At 42.4% G+C, this 15,632-nt stretch overlaps 1 protein-coding gene across 1 annotated transcript; it reads left to right on the forward strand.

Moving 5' to 3' along the window:
- Positions 1-920: 920 nt before the first annotated feature.
- Positions 921-15,374, forward strand: LOC108935731 (hemicentin-1). Its single transcript, XM_029253943.1, has 7 exons — positions 921-1,101; positions 8,408-8,674; positions 8,955-9,284; positions 11,817-12,113; positions 13,321-13,650; positions 14,021-14,275; positions 14,706-15,374. Exons 1-7 carry the CDS (start codon positions 1,050-1,052, stop codon positions 14,927-14,929), a joined length of 1,755 nt encoding a protein of 584 aa, XP_029109776.1. The 5' UTR covers positions 921-1,049; the 3' UTR covers positions 14,930-15,374.
- The last annotated feature ends 258 nt before the right edge of the window (positions 15,375-15,632 follow it).

Consider the following 15,632-nt stretch of genomic DNA (forward strand, 5'->3'; position numbering starts at 1 on the left):
GTTCATCCTATACAGGTATTGCTGAGGTTGCTATGGTGTACTTGCACTTCTAACTTGCGCTGTATCTATAAATTTGACTGTTCTGAATATGTTTTGTAGGGGGGAGTGGTGGCACAGTGGTGCAGTGGGTTGGACCAGGTCCTGCTCTCCGGTGGGTCTGGGGTTCGAGTCCCACTTGGGTGGCTTGTGATGGCCTGGTGTCCTATCCTGGGTGTGTCCCCTCCCCCTCCAACCTTATGCCCTGAGTTGGCAAGCCAGACTCTGGCTCCTCACGACCCTGTATGGGACAAGCAATTCAGACAGTGTATGTTTCTTTCTAGAGAGGGAGTTACACGCCCTTCAGCTTGCAGGAATGTGATTTGAACTTGGGCACTGAAGATACTTAGGACTTAGTGTAATCAGCAACCCGCCTTTACTGAGAAGTACTGTGATAATATGTCAGAATGCCAGTTGTACTGTAAAGTAATAGCTCAGTATTAATGAATAACTCGTTGGCCTGCCTGACCCCGAATGCAACCTAGATATGAGACGTGCTCCTCCATTTATTCCAGTACAGGCCATTTTTCAGTATTTTACTACAAGAGTCAGTGAATCAAATGTTAATTTGAAAACCTATTTAAGCCATACGCCTAGCTCTGTTCCACTACAAACTCCAACAAAGGCCAGAAGCCTGAAGTGGGAGCTTTCTAATAAAGCAAAATGGCTGCAAGCTACTGCAAACAAAAAGAGCGCAACAGATGTCTTTCTTTTTGTATCAATAGAAGTTGTTTGTTAGTCCACACGGCTTCTGTTGTACACTCACATTGTTCTCGGATATGGTGGCAGGGAGGGGATAAATGCTGAAGCATATTTTACTGCTGACCTCCCTTGTTACATTGCTCTCAGATCTGTTTCATTTTCTTCATGGTTGTGGTTTCCTCTTTTTCTCCTTCCGTTCGTCAACGTTTCTTTGCTGTTCAACAACGTAGTGAAGAGTGAGAGCACTTGCCGTCTATTCAGTAGAACTGGACCCAGCTCCGAACCATCAGTCCTCAGCGCAGTGAGACGGGATGAAATTTAAGAAATTGCTGGGCTTTGTCATGCTTCTTACCGTCGCAGGTGGTGAGTTTGCAAATCCATGTTGTTCAACTCATTTATGTGTGGAACTCAGACACGAAGACTGTCTCTCACTAGTGGCTGTAAAGCCACGTATTGGAAACCTGTTTATCCTGCACCAAAGTAGCTATCGTTACAGGAGAGAGGGAGTTAGCAGCTTTCAGACCCCAAATGGATATATTCCAGAGATTAAGATTTCTGTTAGCTTCCATCTTGAATTTTTAAGGATTTTTAAAGATTTATGTACAGTACAGTAGAGAACTGAACTCTGGACAACTGGCACAGGGTTAACATATTCAGTGTCAATCTATTGATCTTGATTTTTTTTTAAGAAACTGTCTTCTGACAGCTCAAGAATGATAGTAGTTAGGAATCTCAAATTACTTAAGCTTAAACTGAATTGCCTCTGTAGCAAAGATAGCCTTATAACTAAAACAGGGTGTGTCAATTTCCACCAGGAGAAAAATTCCAATGCCTTTGAGCAAAGACTAAAGCTGAATTGATTCAGCAATGAAAAAATACTACTAAGCTAGTTATTTTTGGTCATACAGCAGCATGCACCCATAACTGCAGCTGTCGGGCATGCGGTTGAGGGCATGACAGGATGAAGGTGTATGACTATGACATTAGATCAGGAAGCCATAGTGTGCTGTTCAGATAGAAAATTAACATAATGTTGACAACAGTAATAACTGATTGGAAAGGGTTAATATGTTTAGCATTGTTAGCTAAGCACAGGTCAGAGGCCTGGGTATACTGAAGGAGCTCAACATAAACTTTATTGCTGATACCACCCACAATCCCAAATGCCACAGTAAGTAGCGTGACTGGTTCACAATTAAGCGCCAAACTGCATCAGGCAAATTTAAAGCAGCATCCGGGCATATTCATTTCCATTTCATTCCCATCTGCATGACAGAGTAAACACTAAGAGACTTGTTATTGTGAGAAAATGTTGTGCAGAATGCAGGGTGTGAATTTTGGGTGGACTTAGAGACGTGGTCACACTACTGCATTTTGAGGTAAAAAAAAACACACAAAAGGGTGTATCTGCTGGTTCTTTGCCACACTGAAATACTTACAGATTCTGGTGTACGCATTTTCAAACCAGTAGAAGCATAATACATGCATTATTTTACTCCCGTTAAGTACACTGAGGTTAATATGTACAATGAACAGTATTCCGTATAGTAGTGTAATAGTAGTAATAGTATACTGTAAGAGACGAGGCAGGAGACAGGAGATGCCGTTGCCTGTTGCAGTGGGCTTTTATTTGCCCTTAGACAGGGGAGAAGGAAGGAAACGGGAAAGGGGGACCAGGGAACAGGTAGGGAGAGGCTTCGTGCTGGTCAGGGGGGCTGGCAGAGTCGGGTTGGTCGGGATGCGGGCGTTGTCTCAGGGATCGGGTTCGGGTTCGCCTCTATCTCATTCTCCTCCTCGGTCTCTTCTTTCTACTGCTGGGCACCGGGGAAGAAATAGGGAGTGAAATCAACCCCAGCTGTGGCTGCTTTGCCCCCATCTCCGCCCCCTCCATGGGCCGCCCCAGCTTGCTACATATACTATTAGTCATTAATATTGTATTATTATATATACAGCATGCCGATGTAAAAAAACACAATGGTAAAAAAAAAAATCAATGGATTTATCATTGACAGAAGTATTTTACAGGTAGGAAGTAAGATCTGAACAGCTGATAAAGTGCTGTTGTTAGTGCTTTTTGTTGATAAAGATAACAGCTGTTGACAGTTTCTATGTCCCAACTGTCTCTTTCCTTCCACATTTGTATTCAGAATTGTGAAGAAGTGAAAGTGAATGAATGCAAAAATGACATTAGCCGAAAAAACGGCTCAGTTCACCTTGAAAATTTGGCTTTCTAACAGAAGAGGCATATAGGAAGACATCCATATTGCAAAGGGACAAACACTACAAGCATTGTCCTGATTTGGGATATTTATTTAGATTTGTTAAATATGCTGCTGAGAACCTATATATTTTTTATTACAATTTCAGTTTTTTTTTAACAACAATGCACCAGGTGTGAACCATATTACATTTATTCATTTAGCAGATGCTTTTCTCCAAAGCGACCTACGTCATCTCAGAGGATACAATTTGTGCATTAGGAAAAAGAGACATAGCTGCAGATGTGTGATTCTTAAGTAAAGTTAGTTTCTTTCCCCTATATGCTCCAATGTTCATCATACGAGTAGCTGCATAAGATTCAGAATAGACGCTTCCTGATCACCTTCCGACAATTTTTTTAAGATACACAAACATTTACGTACAATACTACAGGAGTATCGACTGTGTAAAGGCTTATCTGGGTATAATCAAACAGTTACGGTGCATGTACATTTACACCTTACTTACATGAGCTTAAGAGATCATGGGGGAAGTGAGACTGGAAGAGGTGAGTTTTCAGACCCTTTTTAAATGTGGACAGAGTTTCAGCATTTCTGAGTGACAGGGGGCGGTTATTCCACCACAACGGAGCCAGAACTGAGAACCTCTGTGCTTTACCTTTCGTGCGCGGGACCACCAAGCAGGCAGAAGTAGATAAGCGGAGGGGTCTGGTTTGGGTGTAGTGGTTCATCAAGTCTTGTAAATAGCTGGAAGCAGTTCTACTGATGCATTTGTAGGTGATAACCAGGGTCTGTAATTTGACTGGGCAGCTATGGGATACCAGTGCAGAGAAAAGAGTAGATACATACAGAACTCTTTGGTAAGTCATTGCTAGATAAACTCTTAGCTCATGAGTAGTTCCTGAAGAACGATGTGGTAACTATTCAGTAATACTAACGAGTTACCAAGATTTTCACCTAGTATACTGTTCCACATCATGATTAGTTCTTGAAAAACAAGGTGGTAACTATTCAATAATTACTAACAAGTTACCAGGACTTTCTTAATAGTTAATAGTTAAAACGTAACCCTCAATCACTATCTAATTTACTCAAAGAGTTTTATAAGGAGAGGTGTCCCAACAAAAATGGAGGTAGAAAACATTGAATTTGTATAGTTTTTATGAGGTAAGCTAACTAGTGATGATTTTCCACATGATGCAATTAAGAGAGGCTTTATTTCTTAAGTTTTTTTTTCCGGTTAAAGAACACAATAGATCCATTTCATTGATGGCAATATACAATCTCTCCAATAAGCCATTTAGTCAACAGTGGTGCATGGACGGTGCCAAGTCAAACCAGAGCCATAGCAACCACCTGCATGGTTTTTGAGGCAAGTAAAGGGAGGGACAGAGGTGGGTTGTCAGGTCCTTCCGCCGCACATCAGGGGAGGTAAATGCAGGGAGAAGTATAGAGCTACCGCACAGCCCAAGCAGGACTCGAACCCCAGAGCCACCCTACCCTAAGGCACCGGTCAAACCCGCTGTGCCGCCGCTCCACCGAACCACTACACCCCTTCAGTCTGGCAATAGGAAACATACAAGGTTCAAAATACTCTAACCAACCTCCTGAAATAAGAATATCTGAAAAGTGTATTATTAACAATAAACAGGACCATACATACATAGGGTCACACCCCCGGGAACAAGCAGATCTCCAACACTTGCGACCAATCAGTGAAGACCCAGGATATAAGGAGCTCCGTAGCCGAATGACAACATGGATTCTTGCAGCCCTCGTGGTGTCAGCAGTCTTGGTCTTGGTCTTGCCTAGTATTCCTGGTTATCGACCCTCACCTGCTTTCCACGACCACCGAGTATAGACTTGCCTGTGAATTGACGTTTGAGACTCATACGACCTTTGCCTGTCTCTGGCCCTCATCGTGCCCAGCCAGGGGCAGACTGGCCATCTGGACTTTCTGGAGAAGTCCAGAAGGCCGTCGGCCTGGCTGGTTCATCATCAAAGAAAAAGGGTCAGATTAAATGACGTTGACAGCCGACAAAAGGGGGCGCTAATGCAATCTTTTTTGCTTATAATAAACCGAAACTGACGCAAAGGAGAGCGGGCTCATGATGGCAAGCAAAAAACGTAAAGATAAAGGCGGTTGGGAGAAGCTAAAAGAAAAAAAGTGAAGTCCTTAGAGACCGACGCTACAAAATGCAAAAAAATAATAGAGATGTTTGACAATAGTGTTGCCAGCAGCAGTGCAACTGCAAACAGCAGTAGCCCTAATCTTGAGCCTGATGAGGGAGAGACAGCAGCAGTTACTCCTGAGCCAATGGTTCTGGTGAATCGCCTGTCAGGACAGTTACATCAGGTTACCTTTGCCTGCCTCTCTCACTATAGAGCATGTAGCATATGAACAGCACTATAGTAAAATCCCAGGACATCCCTAGTCCGAACATTCACTGCTATTTATTTTATAACGTTCATTGCTATTTATCACTCCGCATTGTCTGACGTGAATATTCCATTCATTCATAACGAGACAGCAGCGATCCTACAATGGGTTACATTGCTACTGAGTTAGAAAATAGAGTAAATGAAGTAGCTAAGGGGGGCGCGGTGGCGCAGTGGTTTGGACCGGGTCCTGCTCTCCGGTGGGTCTGGGGTTTGAGTCCCTCTTGGGGTGCCTTGCGACGGACTGGCGTCCCGTCCTGGGTGTGTCCCCTCCCCCTCTGGCCTTACGCCCTGTGTTGCCGGGTAGGCTCTGGTTTCCCGCGACCCTGTATGGGACAAGCGGTTCAGAAAATGTGTGTGTGTGTGTGTGTGTGTGTGTGTGTGAAGTAGCTAAGGTGATTGCTCCGATTAACATGAGAATGAGCGAGTTTGCAAATAATTTGTGCACACATGGTCACTCTCACTCAGCTTGGCTGCACCATGACTTTTGTCGTTGCGCGGCAACAGTAGACGCCAAAACTATATTATTTTGATCGTGGCACGTAGGCTAACCCAGCCAATATCCAAATTCACACCCATTCATCCCGTTTTAAATTGCCCACGAAGTGGTCATGAACTCACATCAAAACAAACTGAATTTAACAGTTCTAATGGTGCTACGTGTCAGTTTGCACAATCAGGTGTTCTCACGTTATCTGCAGTTGAAATTATAGCAAAGCATAGGCTATAATTCTCCCCAAGATGGAGATAACATCACGCAGACAACCATTTTGTTTGAAAATAAACCTAAAACAATGTGTTTGTTTTCCATAACATTCAAAGTGTGACAAGAATATATAAGTAATCTAAAAGTAATTTAGGATTGGTTTAATATTAAGTGACAGATGTTATACTGAGACTTATCTGAAATCAACTTATCTGTATTCATTTGCTTGTTCAGGGACACACACACACACACACACAACAGACATATGAATACTCAAATTGTAGAATAGTTCTGTTGTTTCAGGTTTCTAGATTCTAGGTTTATGTTTATCATTACATGTCATATTATACATTTTTGCGTTCTGCTCTTTTTATGTTGATTTCAAGCATTTTAGTTCATACAATAATAAATTTATTTCAGTCACCGTGGATTTTGTGATGTTATTTGCCATAAATGCGATACATCGACTGCTATAATATTGTGAGATAGTAGTGGCTGTTTGTAGTTGGGGGGTGCGGTGGCGCAGTGGGTTGAACCACAGTCCTGCTCTCCGGTGGGTCTGGGGTTTGAGTCCTGCTTGGGGTGCCTTGTGACAGACTGGCGTCCTGTCCTGGGTGTGTCCCCTCCCCCCCTGGCCTTACGCCCTGTGTTACCGGGTAGGCTCTGGTTCCCTGTGACCCCGTATGGGACAAGTGGTTCTGAAAATGTGTGTGTGTGTTTGTAGTTGTGGTGGGGCCTATTTGGGGGAAAATCCAGGGCTGTTTTTTACTCCCAGTCCGTCCCTGTGCCCAGCCCTTTGGACTTGAAGAAAGAAATAAAACCAACCCGCAATTGAGTCCACACTCACCACCTGTCTCCGGCCACTCTGTGTGTGACACATAGCCTGTTTATTGCCATAGGTAATTGTATGTGACTATTGATGAGTAGTTAACTCATAGTTATTTTAAATGAGCCTCAGTAATGTGTGTACTACTGCAGGAGGAGCCGAGGCATATATTTAATAGTTATTAGTAACTACTAAATATGTAATAATTATCCAAAATTTTAAACATATTACGAAATCCTGTAAACTAGTTTCTTCCTAAAATTAGTTGTGACTTTTATTTTGAAATGTACGTGTATACAATAGCACATGCAATTGCACCAGTGAAAGCATCGTAAAATTACACCGCTGCGCTTCTGTCATTCACGTATGCAAGAAAGAGCGATAGCTAGCTAGGCCTATGTTGTTAGCCTCCTGAGTCCTGTACCTTATTGTGGCAAAAAGAGAAAGTTTGATGCGGAGTGCAGGGTATTCAACAGCAATACTGCTCAGACAAGGAGTTGTTTGAAAAAAAATATTGCTTTCGAGACGGATTCATCGTAATGAGGCGGGTATCTGGAGCAGCAACTGAAAAGCACTTTGGACAGTTTCACTTAACTACTCCTTCCTTGGCCCGAAAGTTGCGATGTGTGTGACACAGCCCAGCTTCTCAGCTTTATACGAGGAGTAACGCAAAACCTTGAAATAACCGAGGAGCTCGCCTCTGCAGCCGCTGGCACGACGGCTGCGAGAGACACATTCACATGCATACAACATTTAGTAAAATGGGAAAATTAGCTAGTGGTTTAGCTGATGAAAGTCCGAATTTGACAGGAAGAAAATATGGGTCTGTGAAACGGATGCAGGATAAAGTGTCTGAAATTAATCCAAAGCAGAAAATAATATTTTTTTGCACTGCATTATATTCATCAGGAGGTGTTTTGTCAGTGTTAAAACTTAACCACATAGTTGATGTTGTAACAAAACAAGGTAACTTCATTAAGGGCATTAAACCACAGGCAGTTTGCTGTTTTTCTGAAGGACTGAACACACAGACCTGTCCTACCACACACCTATCAGATCATTGGCTCAGCTTGGGCAAAGCGCTGAAGTGTGTGGGACTTGAAAACTCAGATTTGGGAGAAACAGAAAATGTATTTCCTTGAACAACTACTGCGAAGTGGCAAACCAGGGTTACTGAAAGCCTAATGACAAAGTAGCTTTCACACATTTGGTGCAATAAACTAAGTAACCAGATTCAGGTGTAAGTAAAAATTTATGTGCCATATACAATATATTTTTTGATGACAGAGCTCACAAGATTGCATGTCATTCCTATCTCCATGTGTTCATCCCCTGATGCCTTGGGAGATTTCTGATGTGGCCCTCTGTACAAAATTATTGTCCACCCCTGCTGTAGAATGATAATGTAGAGGAATGCATCACATGATGTCTGTGTGTTTTATTTGAGGCTGAGTTTTGTACTGTTACTGTGTGTTTCAGTGGAGGCTGATGACTGTCCCATGAAAATCGACCCCCCTGCAGTGGTGGTGAAATATGGAGACCCAGTGTCAGTGAACTGCACTGTGTTCACAGAGCACGTGGGGATGGGCTGGGTGGCTAAACAAAACCCTGTACCAAACCAGCCAGGTGTCCAGTTTCTCCTCTGGACTGTTGAAAATCTGACAGTGTGGGATATAAACCCTCAGTGCTTTGCAAACTTTAAGGGAGTTCCTCAGTGTTTGAGAAAAGTGTCAGTCACCGTGTACAGTAAGTGTGTTTTTTCTCTCTTTCTCTTTTCTGCTTTTCATCCTCCTGCAATTCCTGCATTTCTGACTTCTCATTGAGAAGGATAAGACTGAAGACCACAGTGAAAAATTCCCCAAACTCAACAGCTTTTCTTTTATTACCATAGGTCTAGATGCCTACCTTTATGGAGTAATAGTTTCAGCATGTTCCATGATTTACCTCTGTATTATTAATCTGGTAAACACTGATGTTCCAGTCTAACAGTTAATACTGATTAAAGGGCTTCTCCTTTCCTCCACAGACACTCCAGATAGTGTCTCCATCAGGTCTGAGAACCACACTGGCCCTTTGGTGGAGGGGTATCAATACAAGCTGGTGTGTGAGGTCCAGAATGTGGCTCCAGTTCAGAACCTCACAGTGAAGTGGTACAAAGGCACTGAGGTAGTGAACATAACCTTGCATCCTGGAGAATCCAAGACACCTGTGAATGTGTCCTCCACCCTCCTGATCACCCCTAATAGAACAGATGATGGAGCTCAATACAAGTGTGTGGCAGAGCTGCAGCTGGGATCCGAAAGAGAATGGTCCCCTCCTGCAGTGGAATCTGAAGCTTTCAGTATCACAGTGCACTGTGAGTATGGTTATACTCGCTACAGAGATGTGCCCATTTGAGTTAAGAGAATTCAGGTTTACAAGGACTTTTGCATCATACCCCTACTCCAACTCCCCATGCATTTTGTTTACAAGGACCAAGTTTGGATTTCATGCACCTCCCAACAGTTGAGCAGCATGAGACATTTACAATACATTTATTGATTTAGCAGATGCTTTTCCCCAGTGCAACTTAAAATGCCTAACTAGTATTTTTCTGCAACCTCTCTCCAAGGTGACTTTAAGTGTTAGATGCACAGCACTAAACTTTCTACAGTCTTCCCACATCTATACAACAGAGCAAAGTAACACACACACACACACACACACACACACAGACTTGCACGCTTAAATGCACACGCTCTCTACAGACCATTTATAGTCACCAGTTCATCTGAAGTAAGCGTGTTAAGGAAGAATTTGGGTACCTAATAGTGTAGTGGTTACAGCTGTTGCCTTTGCATCAAAGCTTGTAGGTTCAAGCCGTACCTCTACTTTTCTTAAGGGCACTGCAGCTATTTACCCTAAAATTACCACATTGTATAAATGGGTAAATTGTTGTGAGTAAATTAATTGTACTGTTGTCAGTTGCGGGGGTGCGGTGGTGCAGTGGGTTGGACTGCAGTCCTGCTCTCCGGTGGGTCTGGGGTTCGAGTCCTGCTTGGGGTGCCTTGTGACGGACTGGCGTCCCGTCCTAGGTGTGTCCCCTCCCCCTCCGGCCTTACGTCCTGTGTTGCCGGGTAGGCTCCGTGACCCCATAAGGGACAAGCGGTTTAGGGGGTGCGGTGGCGCAGTGGGTTGGACTGTAGTCCTGCTCTCCGGTGGGTCTGCGGTTCGAGTCTTGCTTGGGGTGCCTTGCGGCGGACTGGCGTCCCGTCCTGGCTGTGTCCCCTCCCCCTCCAGCCTTACGCCCTGAGTTGCCGGGTTAGGCTCCGGTTCCCCGTGACCCTGTATGGGACAAGCGGTTCCAAAAATGTGTGTGTGTGTGTGTGTGTTGTCAGTTGCTTTGAAGAAAAATGTCAGCTAAATGAGTAAATGTGATGTAAATGAAATCCAAGCAGACCCAGGGAGAGCTTGCAAACTCAACACACTTATGGGATCGAGTGCATGTCCAGTTGCACAGCCCAGGTGCTGTGTAACACCATGTTTGTTCGATATGTGCAAATTCATTTGTGTTGTTTTAATACATTTCTTTTGCCTTTACGATTCTGTTTTTGCAGTAATGGTACATAAACGCTCAGTATCATTTGTATGTACGTTTATTCGTGAGCGTTTTAATGTACGTTATGTAACAACTACAAAAGAGCTGAATGAGCACAAGCTGACCATAAAGTATTATAGCGTAATTAAAGAAGGCAAAAATCCTATTGTTGTGTTTTGTTGACTAATATTAAATATTGAAATAACTATATTTACAGCTGGTAGCATAGTGGTTAGAGCTACTGGAGTCAAAGGTCACAGGTATGATCCCCACCTCTGGCTGCAGTACCCTTGAGCAAGGTACTTACCCTAAATTGCTATAGTAAGATTACCCATCTGTATAAATGGTTTAATAATTGTAAGCTTGTAATAATTGCAACCTTGACATCGTAAGTCACTTTGGAGAAAAGCATCAGTTAAATAAATGTAACTATGTTCATTTTACGGGGATTTGCTGGTATTTCAGGATACACTGGTTTCCAGAAACATGTGTTTTCAGAAAAATGTTTAATTTTTTAAAAATAATTTTGCCTCAGTGAAAGATGAGATTTCTCTTACAAGGTGAGTGCAAGATCAAGCTAATGAACACATACACACACACACACTTTCAGAACCGCTTGTCCCTCACGGGGTCACGGGAAACCGGAGCCTACCCGGCAACACAGGGCGTAAGGCCAGAGGGGGAAGGGGACACACCCAGGACGGGACGCCAGTCCATCGCAAGGCACCTCAAGCAGGACTCGAACCCCAGACCCACCAAAGAGCAGGACTGCGGTCCAACCCACTGCGCCACCGCATCCCCTCAGCTAATGAACAATGAAAAAATTTTTTTATTTCTTCTTTTGCTCACCTTTACCAGTGATGTCAATAACTCTGGAGAACACTGTAAAATGGGTGGCATTTCTCAGGCTTTGGAACACAAAAATTGTTTTACCATTGAAACTAGCGGTAAATACATGCTTGTGTTATGAAAGGGTTTTCAGGAGCACATTACCTTCGTACGGTGGGGTAAGACTGCTTGATTTCCATCTACCTATATCACGAGCACCTCTGTGTTCCCAGTAAGTTCTCAACAGCACTTTTGGTTGAACATAACTTGAATTGTCTAATGTGTTCAGTCAAAATCCTAATGAAGGGTTCCCAAGAGGGTTTCTTTAACAGCAGTGAAATGAGGGCTATTTTGAAAGCAGATGGGAAGCAGTCAGCCAGTTACCATGGGTTTGAATTCTACATGGACCTAGGTGATACCAGTATGAATCCAATGTATCTTGCATTTATGATACGCCTGCTGTGAATTTTTCTCCTTTCCCAGATTCACCTGTGATCAGCAAGGGGGGTGAAAATGTGACCATGGCCCAGGGAGAGATGGTGTTTCTGTCTTGCAGAGTCCAAGGAAATCCCTCTCCTCATGTCCAGTGGGTCTCACCTTCAGGGAATGTAAATCACAGCACAGTAAAAAACAACTCCATTGCAATCAAAGTCTCAGCTGACAGTCCTGGAGTTTACACATGTACTGCCAGTAACCACCTGGGCAATGCCACCAAGATATTCTCTGTTACTGTGAATTCCCCAAGCTCCCACTCATTGACTACAACAGCACTGCCAAAAGGTGATCACTCAGTTAAAAAGTACAATATTTTTCCTTTTAAAATGCCAAAGTCAACAGCTGGATCTGGTATGAAAAGTCTGGCGAATGAGTTAAGTAAAAATTTGATTTCATCATATAAAAAAAATAAAAATCTGACTTTCTTTGCCTGTCTAATTTCTACAAGCAACTTGTGTTTCTGCATTCAGTAGCTCCCAGTAAAATGCATCCAAGTAGAATAGAAATGTAAACTACCTTTATTCAACTCACTTACTCTGTGTTTAAAGCTTATGTCTGATGTTCCTGAGTGTCTATGGTCAGTAAGAAGATGACAAACATTTCATAATTAGCTATGAGACAACTTTTAAGTTGTTGTTCTTTCCTGTTGTAAGCTCTTAATGATAATGGGGATTTTCTGATAATGACAATGAGGATCCCTGTAGTGGAGTCAGAGCCCTTCAGTATCAAAGTAGACTGTGAGTATTTAATGTATGAAGTGTCTCTGTGATCCCTGAAAATTTTATCTAAAATAATTCTTTTGCAGGTTCTCATGTCTCTTGTCCTGTAGACATCAACCCTCTTGCAGTGAATGAGTGTGCTTTCTGTTATGAGGGGAACATGTGTCACATGATGTCTGTGTGTTTTATTTGCAGCTGAGTTTTGTACTGTTACTGTGTGTTTCAATGGAGGCTGATGACTGTCCCATTGAAATCGACCCCCCTGCAGTGGTGGTGAAATATGGAGACCCAGTGTCAGTGAACTGCACTGTGTTCACAGAGCACGTGGGGATGGGCTGGGTGGCTAAACAAAACCGTGTACCAAACCAGCCAGGTGTCCAGTCTCTCCTCTGGACTGTTGAAAATCTGACAGTGTGGGATATAAACCCTCAGTGCTTTGCAAACTTTAAGGGAGTTCCTCAGTGTTTGAAAAAAGTGTTAGTCACCGTGTACAGCAAGTGTGTTTTTTCTCTCTTTCTCTTTTCTGCTTTTCATCCTCCTGCAATTCCTGCATTTCTGACTTCTCATTGAGAAGGATAAGACTGAAGACCACAGTGAAAAATTCCCCAAACTCAACAGCTTTTCTTTTTTTACCATAGGTCTAGATGCCTACCTTTATGGAGTAATAGTTTCAGCATGTACCATGATTTACCTCTGTATTATTAATCTGGTAAACACTGATGTTCCAGTCTAACAGTTAATACTGATTAAAGGGCTTCTCCTTTCCTCCACAGACACTCCAGATAGTGTCTCCATCAGGTTTGAGAACCACACTGGCCCTTTGGTGGAGGGGCGTCAATACAGGCTGGTGTGTGAGGTCCAGAATGTGGCTCCAGTTCAGAACCTCACAGTGAAGTGGTACAAAGGCACTGAGGTAGTGAACATAACCTTGTATCCTGGAGAATCCAAGACACCTGTGAATGTGTCCTCCACCCTCCTGATCACCCCTAATAGAACAGATGATGGAGCTCAATATAAGTGTGTGGCAGAGCTGCAGCTGGGATCCGAAAGAGAATGGTCCCCTCCTGCAGTGGAATCTGAAGCTCTCAGTTTCCCTGTGCACTGTGAGTATTTAATGTATCAGCAGTGTCTCTGTGATCTCTGTATGGTCTCATCAGCACTTTTGCTTGAAAATAACTTGAATTTTTGTCATGTCTTCAGTCAAAATCTCAATTAGGACTGAGCAAGCTGGAACTCTGCTTGAACAAAAACTGACAAAACTTTGGTCTAGACCATGAAGACCTTGTGTAAATACATGATCCATTTCTGACATTTTGGTATCTTTATGTCACTGTGGGTTTGAATCCTAGGTAGCCCTAGTTTATAGCAGTATGAATACATTGTGTGCTGTTCCTCTGTTCTGTCTGTGCTGATCCACACCTGACCGGATGTTTCATATGGATACACCTGCTATGAATATTTCTCTTTTCCCAGATCCACCAGTGATCAGCGAGGGGGATAAAAATGTGATTGTGGACCAGGGAAGCATGGTGTCTCTGAACTGCACTGTCCAGGGGAATCCCTCTCCTCTCTTCCAGTGGACCTCACCTTCAGGGAATGTGGATTTCCTCACTCCTAAGAAAAACAATTCCATCATTTCAGCAGACAGTTCTGGAGTTTACACATGCAGTGCCAGTAACTACCTGGGGAGCACCACTAGGACAGTCTCCATTACTGTGGTAAAAAAAGGTATTACATGCAGAGCAGGTTTGCTGGTCTGATCATGTTACTTACATTTACATGACTCAGAAAACATGATTTGGTAACTTAACTACTTGGAGTGTCTGAGTAAGAATTATAAGTAATGTACAGTATAAACTATGCCTGACAATTATAACCTAGTGAGCTGTGCAGTGTGACTGATTTGCATGTATAAGATGTACTGTCAAGCATGATTTTAAGATACAATTTGCTGAAAAAATGTGATTGTAATAAAAAAGTACTTATCTTGATTAATTTATATAGATAATGTTCAATTTCTCAAAATCAGTGCAGCTTTTGAAAAGACATTACTCTTCCAATATCATAGTATATAGAAATGATACAAAGCACAATAATTGTGACAATAGAAAACACTATATAATATTTGACTGTTGCCTTATTTTTGCTTTTTTTTCAGATTATACCATTTTTGCTGTGATACCAGTAGCTATTTTGTTTCTCCTAATTGCCTTCATCCTCTTCCTCATGAAAAGAAAAAGACAGTATGGGAATTACTCTGTTTCCAAAAGACATTCAGAACACACAGTGAATCCAAATAGTATACCAATGCAATGTTTGATTAGTAATGGAGCCCATCAGTCTTTACAGAAAAGCACAGCAGATACAGAAGACCAGGACTGAACGTAGTTGAACGATGGAGATCGGAGTGTGTAACTTCACTTTTCAAATGTTTCTTTTGGAAATACTTTCTTTAAAATTCAGGCAAACTCCAACACGACACTGGAAAAGGATGGGGCTGAGATGGCCTGAACTCTTCAATACGTGGTTGAAGATTAATTGCAGTTTTACAGTTATTCTATTTAATACTGTTATTGTAATGCTATTTTATACTTCTTTTACTTTACGTGAAAAACAGCATTTGGGAATTTGATGTGTAAAGTTCAACAGTGGGATTTTAAATTTGTAAATTAAAAGGAGTGAAGTAGGTTCTATATAAACACACAAGTGTACCTTAGTCCAGGTGGTGCAAAACTAGTCCTTGGCCAAAGTATCGCTCATGTTTCAACCCTTTTTGTGTTTTCTCACGTGCATTGAAAATACCCCGTGTTTCTGCTTTGTAAATAGTCACTGCTATGTTTTACTGCTTTACTGTACTTCTGTATATTAAACATGATAAATGTGGGGTTTATTGCAATATTTTCCTGAAAAAGAAAAACATATGTTGCAATGCATAGTATAAGGCAATTTTAATTTAGGCCTTAAATGCTTTTGGTGAACATTCCAAAAACATGTTTGCCATTGCTTTTGCACTACTCACTGTCATTGTCATTGTTTGTGCAGTATTTCTATTGTCTTTGTCCATAGTCTGTGGAGAAGCATTCAG

Source organism: Scleropages formosus, chromosome 8 (assembly GCF_900964775.1).
Source record: "Scleropages formosus chromosome 8, fSclFor1.1, whole genome shotgun sequence".
In the NCBI taxonomy this organism is placed as follows: Eukaryota; Metazoa; Chordata; class Actinopteri; order Osteoglossiformes; family Osteoglossidae; genus Scleropages; species Scleropages formosus.